General features: G+C 47.8%; 1 protein-coding gene across 2 annotated transcripts in view; it reads right to left on the bottom strand.

The window, feature by feature from the left end:
- Nucleotides 1-1,468: 1,468 nt before the first annotated feature.
- The window catches only part of PARVG (parvin gamma), a 32,020-nt gene continuing 14,444 nt past the window's right edge, over nt 1,469-19,044 (bottom strand). The window contains exons 8-14 of one of the 2 annotated variants that reach the window (XR_014473313.1): nt 17,762-17,781; nt 15,995-16,056; nt 15,830-15,898; nt 13,289-13,390; nt 7,162-7,234; nt 6,512-6,656; nt 1,469-4,153 (exon numbers count right to left, since the gene is read on the bottom strand). Coding sequence is in view for 1 of the 2 variants with exons in the window: in XM_083181263.1 (XP_083037389.1) it covers nt 6,583-6,656; nt 7,162-7,234; nt 13,289-13,390; nt 15,830-15,898; nt 15,995-16,056; nt 17,762-17,781 (400 nt within the window). In the remaining variant the exon portion in view is untranslated. Of the gene's footprint in view, nt 4,154-6,458; nt 6,657-7,161; nt 7,235-13,288; nt 13,391-15,829; nt 15,899-15,994; nt 16,057-17,761; nt 17,782-19,044 lie in introns of those variants that run through there. The other variant, XM_083181263.1, reaches the window with a different exon arrangement.

The raw sequence follows: 19,044 nt of genomic DNA, 5'->3' as shown, positions 1-19,044 counted from the left end.
TCCAGCAGCAAGTGCCTAACTGGCAACAGATTGGCTGCGTTTGAAAGCTCTGCACCTAGGATTACAGTGTTTCATTGGGTTTGTGTTGGAGCGCTGACACGACGCTGGTTAGCCACAGGATGCTGTGAGGTTCAGTGCGGAGTATTCCTATCTCCACATAGACGCCAAGTGAAACATTCCCTCCCATGACTCATAAAACAACTGGTGTTATTCTCATTCTTAGACTTGTTTGCTGCGCTGGGCCCCATGTCTGCGGATGTCGGCCATGTTTTATCAGACATTAGTCATGTGCTCTCCCCAGAACAGGAATGCAGTGTGAGCAGTCTGTCGGTGTGCCCTTGCCCACTAGGATGTAGGTCACACTCCGTCCGCGCTGCCGCCATTTATCTGTGCCCCTATTCTCAGGATTGCTAATGTTGGGCAGCACGGTTGTGTTGTAAACAGTGGCATAGCATGGGCAGACATGTGGAGTTCATGTTCCCAGTACGGACATGGACAGCGGGCGCTGGCCAGGAAGGACAGTGGCACAGACAGAAACTCATCCCACAGACCACAAGTTGAGCTCCACTCTCTCATGGCATAAGCTGTGGTGCCAGGGGGGTGGTGCCAGTGTGATTCAATTATTTGAAATAGGTATAGCCATCGACCGTTGGTGTTTGCAAACCCTCGACGGTTAGTGCCAGATAGTTATGCCATCGATGGTAAGTTAATGCCTGTTAAGAAGCCTAGCTCCACCTCCAAATCCCATCCCCGTGCACTGATTGGCCAGCAGTTTATTAAGCTATAAATTAGGGATGACCATCAACTCTTGAAACCATTGAGTGTTTTTTCTTTTTTTTAATACCATCGAGGCTAACCAATGAGGTTACCATCGATGGTTAATACATTCCGGGGATACCTAATATTTGCCGGTAACTCTCAAAAAAATGGGTGGGCGTCTGATGTGGAGAGATGCAGCATCTCTTAATAAAAGGCGGAGATGGGCACAATGCATTATTAGGCCCCACCCCTCTCATACCGGGAGGACCGGAGCCATTATTGACAAAATAGGTGTGAAAATTGCCAAGCAAATATTTTTATTCATCCTAATGACCTGTAATGTTACATTATATAGGAAATATCGTGGGTTTTTTTTACAAAACATTTTTTATTTGAATTTATATACCAAATGTGAGCGACGCTGGTATTTTTAGCTGATATTTTGCACATCTCTCAAAGAGATGCTGGCACTCGAAGGGGTTAAGGATGTCACTATAGTTTCTGTCTGCCTGCAACAGAGTTAATGCCGTCAGGGTCTATGTAGCGTCCACCCGACTCCAAAAAAACACAGCGAGAACTCGAGTAACTCCAATGGCACAAACCACAAAAACATAATCACATTCAGAAACTGCCTTCACTTTTAATAGATTTGGAGTGGAGCGATCCCGGGTGTTTTCCAAGAGACGTAACGTGATAGTTTTTAACAGGGCTGTAAAAGTCTCAAGTTTTAGAACTGATTTTTCAAGTTCTGAAGTAATATTAGATTTATGTGCCAGAAGCTCTGGACTCCATTATTAATCCTGCCAAAGAAAAGACCTCGCTCGTTTTTTTTTTTTTTTTTAAATTTTATTTCGCTGTGTTCAGCCAAAACTCACGCACCGCTTCCAAGCAGTAATACCACGTGCACCCTGCGCGGGATCAACTTCCAAACCATTTGGTTCAAATGTACTTTGCAGACAGGAAGTGAACTGTACGGTATAGCTTCTCGTATAGACAACAAAGCAATATAGCACAAGGTCAATAAAACAAGCTCTCTTGGCTGAGTGTCAGCTTGGAAGTACGTAAATACATGGAAATCATTAAAAGATGTGTTTGTCTTTCAAATTAAGAAATATCACTACCATCTTTCACAAATAGCAGCTACTGCCCGCAGGAATATAACATTGTAAAGAGACGTACGCCTCCGCTGCCGTTGCGCCGCCAGTCAGCTTACGCATGGTTTGTTTGTAACCTGCCTGGGAAGTTTTGCTCCTCTATACCCATACCTCCCAACTTTTGACCTGAAGAAATAGGGACACTCGCGCAGTGCCCGAAAAGGGGGCGGGTGTATGCAAATGAGGGTGCGGCTTATGCTAATTAGCCGCAACCTCATTTTCATACGAGAATAGACGCTGTGCGCATGCGCACAGCGTCTATTCTACTAGATTGGGGGTCTCCCAACTGCCACCCCCCGCAGCGGGACAATGCCTGCCGCGGGTGGGACAGCGGGACAGGACCCGAAAATCGGGACTGTCCCTCTAAAATCGTGACAGTTGGGAGGTATGTATACCAGGCCCTGCCACCACTGCAACATCCAGACCAAAACAATCAATCAATTTATCAATAGGCCTGTTACTATGGCGATACACAGGATTTTTAAAAAAAATTTTAAATCGAAGGCTCCGTAACAAAAATATGGTTTGCCGGGGCAACTAAGAGATACCCAGCTGCTCCAGGCGGGACTGGACAGCGCCTAGCCAGCCATCAGCGGCTCCACTGGTCACTGCAACAGCCAGGTAGGTAACACTATAAGCAGAGACAGAACAGTTATCACACAGGGAACACCTACCCGCCGAGCTGCACAGCGCCTAGGCAGCCATCAGCGGCGCCACTGGTGCAGCAGCCAGGTAGGTAACAATACAGGCAGAGGACAAATATACCCACCAAGCAGCCCAGCGCCTAGGCAGCCATCAGCGGCGCCACTGGTCACTGCAACAGCCAGGTAGGTAACACTATAAGCAGAGACAGAACAGTTATCACACAGGGAACACCTACCCGCCGAGCTGCACAGCGCCTAGGCAGCCATCAGCCGGGCCACTGGTGCAGCAGCCAGGTAGGTAACAATACAGGCAGAGGACAAATATACCCACCAAGCAGCCCAGCGCCTAGGCAACCATCATCGGTGGAACAGCCAGGCAGGCAGCAATACAAGCAGAGACAAGACAGGGGAAACCCAGGGTTACATATGGCTACGTGCACAGTTCCTAGGCAGCCATTTGTTAATGCTGTGGCTCCTGCAACTACGATGGTGCGGCCTGTGTAATAGTTCCAGGTCAGCCAGAGTTTGCCAGACATCTTGACCCTCTCACCCTACTCATGGGGAGCACTACGGGGGAAATTTACTAAGATGTGTATTCTACTTCACATGTGATGTTGCTGTGGGCATCTTAGTAAATGTCCCCTAGTGGGTTAGATCCAGCTCTATAAGGTGCACAGGAACCAATATTCACATTAAACTAACATCCGTCAGGATATATAAAATAGCACATCAGTGACAGTGGAGCCCATCCCTGCGTTGTGTAACAAGCGGTCATTGCTAATGCGATCATTTCACATCTATATCAGCACTCCGCAACGCTACTGAGCGTAACGTTATATTAGCATAATGTAGCCAGAGGCAAACGCCGCCACGCTTGCTCAATCCCACACAGGGGCCGCGGTTTCTGTCGGAAACAACGGGACTGCACAAGATCCCAGATATCTTTCACTGTCCCCCATCATGCACTAGGGTGACAGTTAATTCGCAGGTATCCCCTGAAACAGGTGTGTTCAGGGGGATACACCGCAATTACTGAATGATAAATAGGCCCCAAAATGTCTCCCTGGGGTGTGCACCAGAAAAGGACAGCTGGACTCTTACCCGGGCGCCGCACCCGAGGGCGGTTTTCAATATTTAGAATGGACATGAAGAAATAAGGAATGGGTTTATACATAACGCCCCCGATGGTACCGGAGGTGAAGCAGCTCAGCACATAAATGTTTTAGGAAGAGAAGAGTTTCTGTTACCAGCCAAACAAATAGAAGACGTCTGTTTTGTGAAACTGAATTCTAACGGAATGAATACCAGATGGGGACGTAGCCCACTTTGGCGTGTACAGTGTTCAACATGTAAATGTCACTGGTCTATTTATATTCCCTCAACACGTAAAAATATCCCCCCGGCGGAGACATAGGACTGTCTTTTGTCTGCGTTTTGTGAACCGTGAATGTAAAGTTGATTGTTCCGAGCAGTCCGCAGACTGAATGCCCCCTACCAGATTATGCCGCATTAACGTGATTTGTACTGTCAGGTGCTGCAGAATTCCTAATGTCTCGGGTTGGGGTAACTTAACCTCGCTGCTCCGATTATCAGCGTCTGTGGAGGAATCACAAGGAGACATTTTACGAATGAAGAACAATAGGGACAGTGTCATTGCTAATTACCATAGCTGCTGCGGGACAATCTACCTGTACCATTGGGTACGATTCAGTCCTGATTGCACAATTGCTAATTTGCAGATGAGTGCGAGCAGATAGCCGCCACCCAGACAGAAAGAGAACCCGCCGGGTGCAAGTCCGCGAGTGAATTGCGAATGGATCGCTTTTGATGGTCGACTTAGTGATTGTGTATTTAATCAGCATTCTGACAGCTTGTCACTGTCTGGCTACAGGCTGAGAGGCGGGGAGAGAATGCTGCACTCTGATTGGTGGATTGCTCTAGCCATCCACCAATCAGCATTCTGACAGCTAGTCACTGTCTGGCTACAGGCTGAGAGGCGGGGAGAGAATGCTGCACTCTGATTGCTACATAGCTCTAGCCATCCACCAATCAGCATGCTGACAGCCAGGCACTGTCAGGGTGCAGGCTGGGAGGCGGGTAGAGAATGCTGCACTCTGATTGCTGGATAGCTCTAGCCATCCACCAATCAGCATGCTGACAGCCAGTCACTGTCAGGGTGCAGTCTGGGAGGCGGGTAGAGAATGCTGCACTCTGATTGCTGCATAGCTCTAGCCATCCACCAATCAGCATGCTGACAGCTAGTCACTGTCTGGCTACAGGCTGAGAGGTGGGTAGAGAATGCTGCACTGTGATTGCTGGATAGCTCTAGCAATCCACCAATCAGCATGCTGACAGCCAGTCACTGTCTGGCTACAGGCTGAGAGGCGGGTAGAGAATGCTGCCCTCTGATTGCTGCATAGCTCTAGCCATCCACCAATCAGCATGCTGACAGCTAGTCACTGTCTGGCTACAGGCTGAGAGGCGGGTAGAGAATGCTGCACTCTGATTGTTGGATACCCCTAGCCATCCACCAATCAGCATGCTGACAGCTAGTCACTGTCTGGCTACAGGCTGGGAGGCGGGTAGAGAATGCTGCACTCTGATTGCTGGATAGCTCTAGCAATCCACCAATCAGCATGCTGACAGCCAGTCACTGTCTGGCTACAGGCTGAGAGGCGGGTAGAGAATGCTGCACTCTGATTGTTGGATACCCCTAGCCATCCACCAATCAGCATGCTGACAGCTAGTCACTGTCTGGCTACAGGCTGAGAGGCGGGTAGAGAATGCTGCACTCTGATTGCTGGATAGCGCTAGCCATCCACCAATCAGCATGCTGACAGCCAGTCACTGTCTGGCTACAGGCTGGGAGGCGGGTAGAGAATGCTGCACTATGATTGCTGGATAGCCCTAGCCATCCACCAATCAGCATGCTGACAGCCAGTCACTGTCTGGCTACAGGCTGAGAGGCGGGTAGAGAATGCTGCACTCTGATTGCTGGATAGCTCTAGCCAACCACCAATCAGCATGCTGACAGCCAGTCACTGTCTGGCTACAGGCTGGGAGGCGGGTAGAGAATGCTGCACTATGATTGCTGGATAGCCCTAGCCATGCACCAATCAGCATCAGCATGCTGACAGCTAGTCACTGTCTGGCTGCAGGCTGGGAAGAGAGTAGAAAATACTGCCTGGCTGTTATGATTGTGTGACCACCACCTGCCCAGGCTTGGAGGCCCCAAGAAATGTGGGTCCTTGGGCAGCTGCCCAGTGTGCTATACATTGATATACTATAGCATTACGTCACGCGCACATAAGGGGCTCTACGTAGCTATGACGTCTGTCTGTTTTTGACAAAAAGTTATTTGAAAACATATTCACGGAACCAAACATGGAAAATCGGCGCAGGATACGGTATAACTAAAAGTTTTATGCACTGTAGCTCCCGCGACGGTTGATGTCCGGACACTTATCACTAAGCTCATCTGTAGCACTGTTCTATCACAGGGCGCAGTTGGAGTGAAGCAGACGTATTTGCTGGGTAACGCGGCATGCTGGGAGACTTATCGCCGCACAGCTGTGGTTCCAACTTGTATTAGCAACAAAACAAATTGTATACTCGTGTTCCGTCCTGTTACAATGTTGTATACACAGGAGCAATAAACTCCCAGTATATTCATCAGATGATCATTAGCCTAAAGCTTCTCCTCACCTCTATGGGGGGAATTCACTAGATGTCGCCCAATGGGGCAATGCAAGTGTTGCTCCGCTCGGGTGGGGGGGTTGGGTGCGTACAGCCGCCGGTGCTGAAATTACTGTTATGTTGTTGCGTCATATTGACGGGCTAATTAGTAGTCTCTCATAATGCCCAAGTTTGCCTAATTAACACTGAGACGATGACATCAGAGTTGAGAGAACATAAAATATGACATCAGAAGCCATTGTTTATGCAGATATTTACAGATATAACATATTCATAGAACACTGTAAGTGGCGCCGTCATCCGCAGTGACATCCTTCATCGGGAGCAGTTCAGGATTTGTCGTGTTTGAGGAACAAGCTGTACAGAACTCGCAGGGTGGATTTTAAATCTCTGTTCACAATCTCTGGAGATAAGGACAAAGGGAAAAAGTACAGATGAAAACAACTATTTAATTCAGTGTAACATTTCACCAGACGTTCCATATGGAAATATCTTTTTTTAATCGTATTTTCATTGCTCGGCGGATATTGGGGGGGGCTTAGGCAGGTTTCTCTGGACCTGAATAAGATCCTAAGAGCATTTTTACAGTTGGGATTTCAACCACTGGGGTAATGATACCATCCCACATAGACGGTGGATAAAATAATTCAAATATAGGAAAAATAGAACGGCAAAGCATAACATGTCAGTTAACTTATAACTTATCTTTTTAGTACTCAACACACATGATATTGTTCCCTCTGATTGACGTCCACAAGACCCTTGTTGTACTTCCCAATAGAATAAATCAATTCTAGTTTCTGCATTATTGTCCACAAGTCATTTTAGATGGATCTTCCCAAATCTTAACACCGACAATATACCTTGGCTTAGCAGGTAAGTGTGTTATTTGCGGTACCAATACTGACCTGTTGGATCCACTGAATTTTCTAAGACCCTTCCATCCATGAGTAGATCCAGAGCAAGAGTAACATTGTGTACCTGTCAAGAAGAATATATAGATATAAATAATGGAAAAAATTTATGGAACCAAAAAATGGTTGGCAAGCTCCAAATTTCTTGACCATTCTGACCGAACCACCCACCCATTCCCCTAATCTCCCCTTGGCCATGCTCTCGTTTAATGAGCCACAGTAAAATGGGCCTTTCCCGGTAAAAGTGACGCTGACGGGATTTGTGCTAATTTAAAGCAGCAATCCCACATCACAGAGTTTTTCTACCTATATAGAGAATGCAGCAATGATTTATGATGTTTCGCATAAATTGATCTCTGGTGGACAGGCAGGTTTGGTGGCACGTCATAGTCACAGACGCAGCAGGTCATGTAATGACAAAGGAGAGAGAAGAAGCTCAGAGGCCACTCCCAAGCCTCTCTGCACACTACAAAACTGTCCTGATTCATGTTTGCAAGGAAGCTGCTGTGCATTTCTATGTCCTTAACATTCAAATGCATCAGGAGGCTCCCGTAGGAGATAGATGCCTCTTGTTAGCATTTGATCAGGTAGACACCACCCAGACAGTAAATTCCTGACCCGTGCAGGCCTGCGAATTAATGTTCAAGGCTTGCGAAAATGAGTTGGATCGGTGATTAGTTGCAAATCCATTTGCAAGCCGCTCACCATGTAATGATTCCCCAGTGTGTGCAGTCTGTGCGTAGCCCAGGACTTACTCAGCGGCTGTGATAGAATCAGGCTGATCGGGGGTGGAGCTGGCATCACATGACTTCCCCTCACACACCTGGCCACGCCTGCGTATTACCTGACACTCCCAGATAACAGCCGCTCAGCATGTAATGATTCCCCAGTGTGTGCAGTGTGTGCGTAGCCCAGGACTTACTCAGCGGCTGTGATAGAATCAGGCTGATCGGGGGCGGAGCTGACGTCACATGACTTCCCCTCATATACCTGGCCACGCCTGCGTATTCGCCGACACTCCCAGATAATGTAATGATTCCCCAGTGTGCGCAGTGTGTGCGTAGCCCAGGACTTACTCAGCAGCTGTGATAGAATCAGGCTGATCGGGGGTGGAGCTGGCATCACATGACTTCCCCTCACACACCTGGCCACGCCTGCGTATTACCTGACACTCCCAGATAACAGCCGCTCACCATGTAATGATTCCCCAGTGTGTGCAGTCTGCATACCTCCCAACTTCTGTGTTGGGGAAATAGGGACACTCGTGCGCCCGAAAAGGGGGTGGGGTGTATGCAAATGAGGGTGTGGCTTATGCTAATTAGTCACAACCTCATTTTCATACGAGAATAGACGCTGTGCGCATGCGCACAGCGTCTATTCTATTAGATTGGGGGGTCTCCCAACTGCCACCCCCCGCAGTAGGACAATGCCTGCCGTGGGTGGGACAGCGGGACAGGACCCGAAAATCGGGACTGTCCCGCTGTAATCGTGACAGTTGGGAGGTATGAGTCTGTGCATAGCCCGGGACTTACTCGGTAACAGACTAATCGGGGCTGGAGCTGACGTCACATGACTTCCCTGAAAACAGCTGGGCACTCCTGTGCCTTCCCTGACACTCCCAGAAAATGGGCAGCTACCACCCCCAAATGCTGGCTTCATATTAATCACCTTGTGTACGGCCAGCTTATAAAAAAGACCCTGCATTTGATCTCAAGATGGCCATGCACCTGCGTACTACCAACCATACACAGTCATTCAATTATCACCCAGCCTACAAATTCTCAGCCCAGTGATCAGGTTTGAATAACCCCCCTGTATCTGATACTGCTACAAAAGCATAGTCTTTCCTATGGCTGTAACCAATGACAGGCATCAGTCCTAGCGCACATAATGGTGAATGTGTCATCCCTCTTCTAGGCGTGTGTAGGCCCCGCCAGACGCAGAGAGTCCGCCGCCCACCAGCTTTTAGCCTGATGAAGTGATTTGCAGCCGGGGGAACGAGCGTCTGACAGCTTGATTTTAGGTTTGGATTCCTCGCTCAGCGCTGAGAGACAGGAGGAAGCTGGAGAATATTTAGATCCGCACAAATGTTTTGATTTGAGCGACAGAATAAATAAAATGTTTGCTCGGGAACGCAGTCAGTCAGGAGAATCACAGTCCTGCCCGGGGCTCATGAATCTTTCATCAGTCAGGTGGAAATATGTAATTTATGTAAATTCACCCCCCGAAGAAGTCCCTGGCATTGCAGAGGTAGTTTGTCTCCGAGTGAAGATGAGATGTGGCATCCGCATGGCGCGTTCAGAGATGATTTGTTCAGATTTGCAAAGATTTGCAAAGATGCGTCCAGCTACAAGGTCAGACAGCAGCGGGATGCAGCGCAGTATAGCAACGGCCTGCTCAAGGGGAGATGCGGTCTGTAAACTCAGTACTCATCATGATCAAACCTTAGATCCTAAACAACACTACAAAATGATAACGTAATCTAAAGTTTGGTCAAAATGATGGCTTGTGCAATGTACTTTCACTTTGAGCTGTGACAGTTTTTACTTTCACTTTGAGCTGTGACGTTTTTTACTTTCACTTTGAGCTAGTGAAGTTTTTACTTTCACTTTGAGCTGTGACAGTTTTTAGCCCACAAACTCTCCACCCTTCCCCAGTTCCTATCTGCTCCTACCTGTTATGGTTTTGGGAGTTAACCCGTAGCCGTGACTGCTGTTTAGGACAGCCACAGCGAGACCCTACTCTACCTCTGTTGACCCCCAAAGCCAGGTAACCGGTTCCTGCAGGAGCTAGGCTTCGCCTGTAGCCGCCACGTTTGGAAGGGCGAGTTAAGCCCGCCCTGGCTCCGGTGCAGCCAGGAGTTATGATGGTACAAGGAACCGGGACCTCCTAAGGGTACAGCCAAAAGGAGATCTAGCTATGGGACCTAACTGGTATTTAAACAAAAAGGCAACTTGCCAACCTGGCTACGCTGCTAAGCGCCAGCGACCTAGTCGCTTAACCACCAGCGACCGAGTTGCATACACAGATAATACACCACACAAAAAGGCACACCAAATGAAAGACACAAAATAAGGTGACGAGGGAACGACACCAAACAAGGGAACTGCAAGGGGCGAAGACCCAGGGCACCTCTTAGGAACAGCAGAGGATGGCCCCAAACTAAGGATAATCCCAAGGCTGGGTAACGGATACCAAAGAATAGAAGCTGACCCCAAAAAAGGGGTACTCACGAGGACCAGAGGGGGATCACAGCAGGAGAACTTTCAGGCAGGACACTACAGGTACCAGGACAGCAGGGAGACCGGAGAAACCACTGTGACAGATGCTATAACCGGCAGGGGTATGCTGGGCTGGCCTCCTTATAAAGGAGTTTCTGCAGCCCAGCCCGCCCAGCCGAATTGAATTCAGCTGCTGCCACAGAGGAGGATTTCTCCAATTATATTTTCTACTGAGGACGCTTCCGCCGCTGTCCCCGGCGGCGTCCATCGTTGCTGGGCAACGGAACTACAGCATCCGGCTGCCTGCGCCCCCCGGCGTCCCGGGTTGCTAGGCGCCGTGCTGACGTGCTGTTCCTGCGCCCGGCCGCCGAATACCGGGCGTCTGCGGTTGTTGGGCAACCCATCCGCCTGGCGTTGTGACGGGGAGGATGTGCGGCCGTGAGATGCCGCCGCCCCGTCACCGACGCTGCACGCCTGCTGCGTGCAACACTACCTCCAATCTCTGTCTTCACAGCTCCCCCTCTCCATATACAGCAAGTTTGAAACAGATCAGTGTCCCTGCAAAAAATGCTTTCGCTTTCTGTTATGATATCTTTTAGGACCCAAAGGAGTGAATATGGTCTGTAGAGTGGCCTCTAGTCGTCAGTGACAATAATAAATCTTACAGAGGTGAGGAGTTGTTAGCCTTTTATATATATTGATAACCTAAAAAGCCCATATTCAAGGGGTGTTCCAAAGGGGTGGCAGAGGAAATAAGGTGCCCAATTACAGAACACAGATGATGGGGGAGGTGTGGCCAAACCATGGGGGTGTGGTCATGCACCCCAACACCCTATATAAATGAATGAAAACCGATGTCTTACTGGAACGGTATTATTATGTAGTCACTAGCAACAGAGCGATGCCCACTTATATGCAATGACTAGTAATATGCCCATCGGGACATAAATGGTAATAATATGCACAGCAGTATCAAAGTCAACTTATATGTATATAACAATTGCCCATTGCCCATTTAATAATGATACTGTTTATCTGTATATCTGTTGTACTGTGCACCCCCACACCCCACCACCTAAACCTAACCACCTGCCCGGCCGCAGCATATCCCTAAGGTATATGGACGTTACACTATTAAGGTTGACAGTGAAAGTTGATAGGCCGACAGTCAAAAAGGTTGACATGCCTAAGATAGACAGGGTCAAAAGGTCAACACAATCATTAGGTCGACATTGGGAAGGTCGAGAGTCAAAAGGTCAACATGGGTTAGCCGACATGTGCCGACAGGTGGTATTTCATGTCTTATCATTCACATAGAGGAACTGTGGCCGAACCATGACCACGGTGTGCATGTTGACATTCAGGACAAAAAAAACATGAAAAACTCCATGTCAACTTTTTTTTTTTTACTGTCGACCTTCCCAGTGTCGACCTAATGCTTGTATCGACCTTTTGAACCTGTCGACCTTAGGTGTGTCGAACTTTTGTCTGTGTCAACCTAAGGCCTTCGACCTTCAGTGGTCAACCTTAATTTGGTGACGCATAGCCGTAAGACAAAGGTGACCACACCGGAGGGGTACACGGTGTCTATTATAACAAATTTCAAGATATGTCAGCTCTTTACCGTCATACCGTCTGTTACCGTGTGTCATCCTATAAAGTACATTAACGCACTGTCTGCAAATGTATCCGAGCACCCCGAGGCTGAGAAAGATGTCACTGTCTGTGTCACTATCAGCCTGGAACAGCTTCTAAATGCCGACACAAAGAAAGTGATGAACTGCGTACTGCTGGGTCTGATCAAGGCTGTCTGTGGGAGTAAGGAGAGAGAAACCATCGCCAGGCGGACTGACAGTCATTGATCATCGCCATGTTACATGGGATCCTGACAGTATGGGGGTAAATTGACTAAGAACCGTGTTTGGTCTGAGGTTAATCGCATTGGGCATCGCGGGGATAAGTGACAGTTTGTCAAGATCAAACATTCAAATTCAATAAGAATCACGTTTGATAGAATCGGGTTTTGTCGTGGGTGTGTTCTGTTTGTGTCGGAATTCTATCGACTTCCCGCTACACTAACTGGTGTCTAACTGCTCAAGTGTCGACAATTCAATCTTGGCCTATTCAATGCTGCCGTTTCCGACAAAACAGATCCGACTTTGAAGGAAGTCGGATCTGTTTTGTCGGAAACGGCCATGGATTGAGGAATTCACGTCCGTTTTGTTTGACAATTCGCGGCCGTTTTCGCAGATGCGCCCACTTTCCGACACTCGGGATTCCGACTGTTGGGACGTTGACTAATACCCTGTTCTCACTGCCGCAAAAACCCGGGTATTTCCCGGGGCAAGCTGAAAATTCCCGTGTCCTGTCTCAGTGTGAAAGGGTCTTTGTGAAATTCCTGGGTGTTATGCCCCTGCAATTACACCAGGGTTTTTTGCAGGGTTTTTCCTGGGTAATACACGGGTGCATGGCAGTGTGAACAGCACAGACCCGGGTTTTTCACACAAAAACGAGCTCATTGTGGGAAAATTTGCTTTTAAACAGCCTATCACAGCAATTTGTACAAATTTCCCAACACCCAATCAAAGCTGCTATTACATTCCACACACTTGTTGGAAGGCAGACCATGGAAAGCAGTGTGAAAGGGGCAGACCCGGGAATTTCCCAGGTCTGAGGTGCAGTGTGAAGGGGGTCTGTTGAGCTGACAAGCTCTGTGCCCCCCCAAAAATCCGGCAAGAAAAACCCGGGATTTTGCAGGGGCGGCAATGAGAGCATGGTATTATATAACAAATGGGAGCGACGCCGGCATTTTTAGCGGATATTTTGCACATCTCGCACAGAGATGTTGGCACGCAAAGGGTTGGCAAGCGTTACCAGAGGAGATACAACCGACAACCTACCTTTTCTTCCGGTGACTTGGGACTCAGGTGGAATGTTCCTAGGTTTATAAAATAACCTTCCAGTTGTCCAATTAGCAGCAGCAGAATGACCCCATCGGCAAACTAGAGAGAGAACAGGAAACAGATGAGGGTATGAGGAACGTACGGCAGGAGGGGGAACTCAACGGTCAGGACAGCTGTCAATAAACCGGCTGCCAAGTGGGAGTTCTGGGAACACTACCATGCCACAGGCCGTCCGCCCATCCCCGTTATATAATTCATAAATTGTCTGCTCCGTAGGTGGGATTCAGCCGGTTCTCAGCGGTTCTGCAGAACCGATACCTAATATACGATCGGTTCTGCAGAACCGTTTGCTAAGGACTACTGTGGACGCTTTAAGCAGCTGTGACAGCCGGTCAGAGAGCTGCGTGCTGCCCGGCTGTATACACAAAGCAGGTCCGCGGCTATTTTTGAATGCTACTGCTGGACCGCGAGCCAATAGAAGCTCGCGGTCCGGCAGCCAATAAGGAGCGGCAGTGGTGGCTCATTATTGGCTGCCGGGCCGCGAGCTCCTATTGGCTCGCGGTCCAGCGGGAGAATTCAAAATAGCGGAACTGCTTTCAGTATACAGCCGGGCAGCACGCAGCTCTCTGCTCGGCTGTCACAGCACCTTGTGAGCGTCCGCGGCAGTAAGATGCAGCGGCATTTCACTCCCCCTTGACAATGGGCAATTTACTCCCCCTTGGCAACCAGCATGTATTCCCCCTTGACAACGAGCAATTTACTCCCCCACGACAACCAGCATGTATTTTCCCTTGGCAACGAGCATGAAGCCCCCTTGGCATCCAGCATGAAGCCCCTGGCATCCAGCATGAAACCCTTGGCATCAAGCAAACCCCCCCCCCCCTAGCAATGAGCCTGTAAGTAAGTGGCACTTATGTTTCAAATATGTAATGGGCATCATGGTGTGCGGCATAATGTGTAACTGGCATCATGGTGTGTAGCACAATGTGTAATGGATATACGTGTGTGGCCTTATGGGTAATTGGCATTACGGCGTGCGGCTTTATGCGCAATAGGCATTAGGACATAGAACCTGTTGTTAATTTATTTGAATCCCACCACTGCTTACGTCCCCCTGAGTCGCCTTCAGTGCACAGAAGCGGTTTGATCAATGAATTTCAAATATTTCCTGAAAGGTCCTTCAGGAAATCTTATATAATTGATGAATATCTCTCCTCTCTGAATTCATTTGCAACTTACACAGATCTCCCCAGCCAGAGACTCGGAGGCAGTCTGGCTCAGAGTTGGGGTTATTGGTAATTTCAATGCATTACATATATTAAAGGGAAAAATTGTTTACAGAAGCGTAATGTGCTTTGATGTGAGCACGAGGCGTCTCTTCCTCTGCAAAGCCGAGCGCTGAGATTTCATGCAGAATACGCGCAGGGTCGGAGATGTTAAATCAAACTTAGTAATAAGGTTACAGAGAGGGGATATTTCATTGGGAAAATGCCCAGAATTATGATGACATTAACAAGTAGGGGGGAGAGCGATCTGAATTCGGGGGTAAGATTACGAATTGTTGGTTTTGGTTTAAACAACAGTTACCAAAGAACATCGATGTTGTTTTGATGTTTCGAAAACAACGCTGCGGCAAATTGCGTTATCAAGGTCCTGCGCATCTTACTATTCTTATGGGGGAGGTTTATGAAACCTACTAAAGAGGACACAATAGCGCACTCTGGGCCTGATTCAACATGGATCTGTCCCCATCGTATTCGCACCAGGGGCCGATGGTGCGGCTGTGTGGTGGGTGCACCCAGAAAAATGTTGGGTGTCCCCATGCAAATGCAGACGGTCAAAGCCTGCACTGGGCGGGTGGCTGGCGTCACATGACGTCAGGGCCCGCCCCCTGTTCGGCCATCTCCTGGGCAGATAAAAGTCAGATCAGACCGTCTTATCTGCGAGAGGCCGAAAAATCATTCGATGGTCGGCAACCATCGAATTACTTTTCGCCCAGATGCAAATGGACGTGTGGCGTTTCAGCGCTCGGTAATCAGCGAATTTCGTTGCTTAGCGAGCCAACCTGAATTACCCCAGAATAAAAATGTAATCTGTACGTCTGGATACGCACTAGGCGATATTTATCGTCCGATCCCGCAGTTTGGAGCAGCATATCGAGCACATCATCTATTGATATCGGGGTTGTATTATCTGCTGTGACTCCCAATCTGCCCTTTAATGTACAGACTGTATCACCCAGTGGCGTAAGTTCATCCCAGTTTCCCGGAGGCAAGATAAATATTGGTGCCCCCCAAATAGCTCAATCAATAAGGTGTTTGTCTCCAGTAACACAGGTCCTGGGTTCTAATACTGGGTGTGATACTTACACATATGATGGTAGGAGGGGGAGTCAGCCACAGAAGCAACATAGAGAGCTTTCAGTTAACTGATTCAAACTAGCAGGGGTGCCCCCTTGGGAGCAGGAGCCCGGCGGCAGAAGGCTCCATTGCCTCCCAGACTTATGCCTCTGGTCTCACCGCATATAGGCCATGTTACCTGAGAGTCCAGGTCTGTCACCGTAAGGCTCAGATTCACCAGCTGCTTATTCACAAAGTTGACCATCTCCTGCGAGGTAAGAGATGCGATCAGTCACCCTGTACGTACAATAGCGGCTAGCTCAGATAATTAGCTCAGGTGTAAGGATCCGTTATATCAAGTCACCTGTTTCACTGCTTCTATTTTGTCCAGATTCTGGTCAAAAAGTTCATCAAAGGCGTCCTTCTCTAGGATAAAGTATATGGAATATCATCACCTATATCCATGACATGAATTAAAAAAAACCATACACTAGATTTTGCACAATTTTGTCCCATTACGATCATTCGGGTTGATATCTCGTCCGAAAAGTGCCACATTGTTTGGTTTTCCATCCGATCCGAAGCATCGATCCCGTGAGTGTCGGATAGGAGCCTGTGGGTTGGTCGGTCTGCACCTGTGATTTATCGGAATCGATGGAATCGGATGGAAAAAGGAGTGCGTTTTGTGCATGCGATATGTCATGTGCGATATATTGCAGAAAGTTTGACTGACGTTTCCAGTCCCTCTAGCCCAGGGCTGGGCAACACCGGCCCTCCAGATGTTGATGAACTACACATCCCAGCATGCCTTGCATCAGTTTCAGCATGGCCACATAGCAAAATTAATGCAAAGCATCCTGGGATGTGTAGTTCATTAACATCTGGAGGGCCGGTGTTGCCCAGTCCTGCTCTAGCCCCTAATCCAGCTGATATATTTTATGGTACAATTGTATACCACAATATATATCACATGTGATTATCTCGGCTTGATCAATCGCGTGAGATATATCTTATGATTCGTAGGAATGGCCAAAATCATCTGAAATCGCCCCCCTGGATTCCCCTTTGGAAGTGGCGGATCCAGGGGTGGGGGGTGGTCCCTCATGCAACGCTTCTCACCTGCCCACTACCAGCAGTAGCAGTACAGCAGCAAAATCAGGCAGGGAGAGAATGGAGCATCAACTGCATTACAGATAGCGGGAGTGGGCAGATCAGATGTATTGAGGGGGAAGGGAGCAAACGCATTTACTGTATCCCTTTAATTGATTTGCCCTATTATGGTAAGCCATGAGAACTAAAGGAAAGGGATGACAGATTGTAAGCTTGCGAGCAGGGCCCTCCGACCATTTGACCGTCTGTAACTACCCAGTTTGTTTTATCCCTATTTCTAATTGTATAACGCAACAGAATCTGCTGCGCTGTATAAGAAACTGGTTAAAAAATAAATAAATAATAAATATATCAAACCTTCTAAAAAAAATAGAAAAGTAAAATTGTATCGCAACCTCTCATTTTATAGCCTGTATATAATATATACTGGCTGGGGATATACGGTAATTACTAACGGTTGATCGACTTTGTATCGGTCTAAATCGATACTGGGCTTTCCGGGGGTTACAACGCACATACTGTGTAGTGACCGATGATTTTTGACATTTTGAATATTAGTACATGTGCGTTTTAGCCCTAGAAACTCAACATTGATATAGTTTTTAATTGGTTTTACTAAATATACTCCCTTCTATTTGGTTGCTCCGGGCAACTTCTCCTTCACAAAACTAGCTTTTCAGTAATCATTGAAACTAGCACTTACAACGTGTCTATCATGAGTTCTGATGTCTGGTACTGTCTCTGAGTTCCCACAAACCTGCCAGCTTTGCTCAATGTGAGAGCCGGGGAACCTGACAGATTACCCACGTCCTCATCCATCTCTCACATCAATGTCTAGTTTCCTATACCTGGCTTTACACTACACGTCCTTCTCACCATCTTACATTGTTGCCACGGCAACAGTCCCCTGTCCAGCATCTCCCAAATAGAGCCAGCGCCTTCTGGTAGGTCAGTGCATTTAGCCCGTCTGCACGGAGCAAACACTGGGGAGAGGCCATGAATTAAACATAATATCACTTACTGGGTGCTGCGTCTTCGTCCCTGATAGGAGCCGCCGGAATGCATTCGCAGGCACAATGGGTTTTAATGAGAAGAACAAACAAGGAGAAAACATAAGCGAGCGGTTCCTGACTTGTACACAGCTATTTTATGTGGTATTTCTGGGTTCACGGACGCAGGTGTCCTGCAGAAATGGGCCTTCTGACTCGGAGTTCATAGATATAACACACGCCTGGCGTAGTAGCACGGAACGAATTCGCTAAACTTTGCCAGTTATACCAATCATTTGAAAATACGATAATGTCCCCTTCAAAAAAAGGCCAGTTCTTAACCCTTTGAGTGCCTACATCTCTGTGAGAGATGTCCAAAATATCGGCTAAAAATCCCAGCTGCGCTCACATTTGTTATATACCTTCAAATAAAAAATGCTGTGTACAAATAGATTAGATTTCCTATATAAGGTAACACTACTGGTCATTGGGATGAATGCAAATATTCGCTTGGCAATTTTCACACTTCCTTTGACAAATTCTCTTGGCACTCAAAGGGTTAATAAAATTGACAGGGTCTAGGTCAACAGTCAAAGGACACAAGGTCGAAATACACAAAGTTGACATTGAAGGTCAATACATGAAACCGTCGACATGAGTTTTTAAGGTTTTCTATGCCACCTGAGAACGTGGACCAACAAATAATGTGTCACGCAAGCTCGCCATGCTTCGTGCCAGGTGCCTCGCTACACTACCACTGCGATCCGCACGCCTTACCGTTCCCAACGAATGGTAAAGTTTGAAAAAGTCCCAAAAAAGGGTGGAAAAATCATGAAAAACTCAACCTCGTCATGTGTCGACCGTTGCCATATCAACCTTTTTGTTTGTGTCGACTTTTGTTAATCTCAACCCTGTGCATGTGAACCTTTTGTTGTCAATCTGTTAGGTTTAGGAACTAGGGGGTACTTGGGGTTAGGCTGTGGGGAGGGAGAATTAGGCACTTGGGGTACTAAGTACTCAGATGGGAGTTCTATTGTACATGGGATGTTGTACATAGCAACCAATCAGATTCTATCTATTATCTACTAGAAGGCGCTAAATGCATAAATAGATTCATCTACCATAGGAGTACCATCTTAGTAAATAAACCCCTTACAAGGGACCCGGGGTGGTAGGGTTAGGTACAGGAGTTATGGTTAGGCACCAGAGGGGAGGGTTAGGCTGCGGTCAAGTAGGCGGTACAGGCAGCGGTACAGGAGTTATTGTTAGGACTAGTGGGAAGGGTTAGGCTGCGGTCCAGTATAGTTAGGTTTAG

Source organism: Crinia signifera, chromosome 4 (assembly GCF_055691185.1).
Source record: "Crinia signifera chromosome 4, ASM5569118v1, whole genome shotgun sequence".
NCBI lineage: Eukaryota > Metazoa > Chordata > Amphibia > Anura > Myobatrachidae > Crinia > Crinia signifera.
The sequence above is the reverse complement of the archived record's forward strand: the minus strand, read 5'-3'. Positions and strand labels throughout refer to the sequence as shown.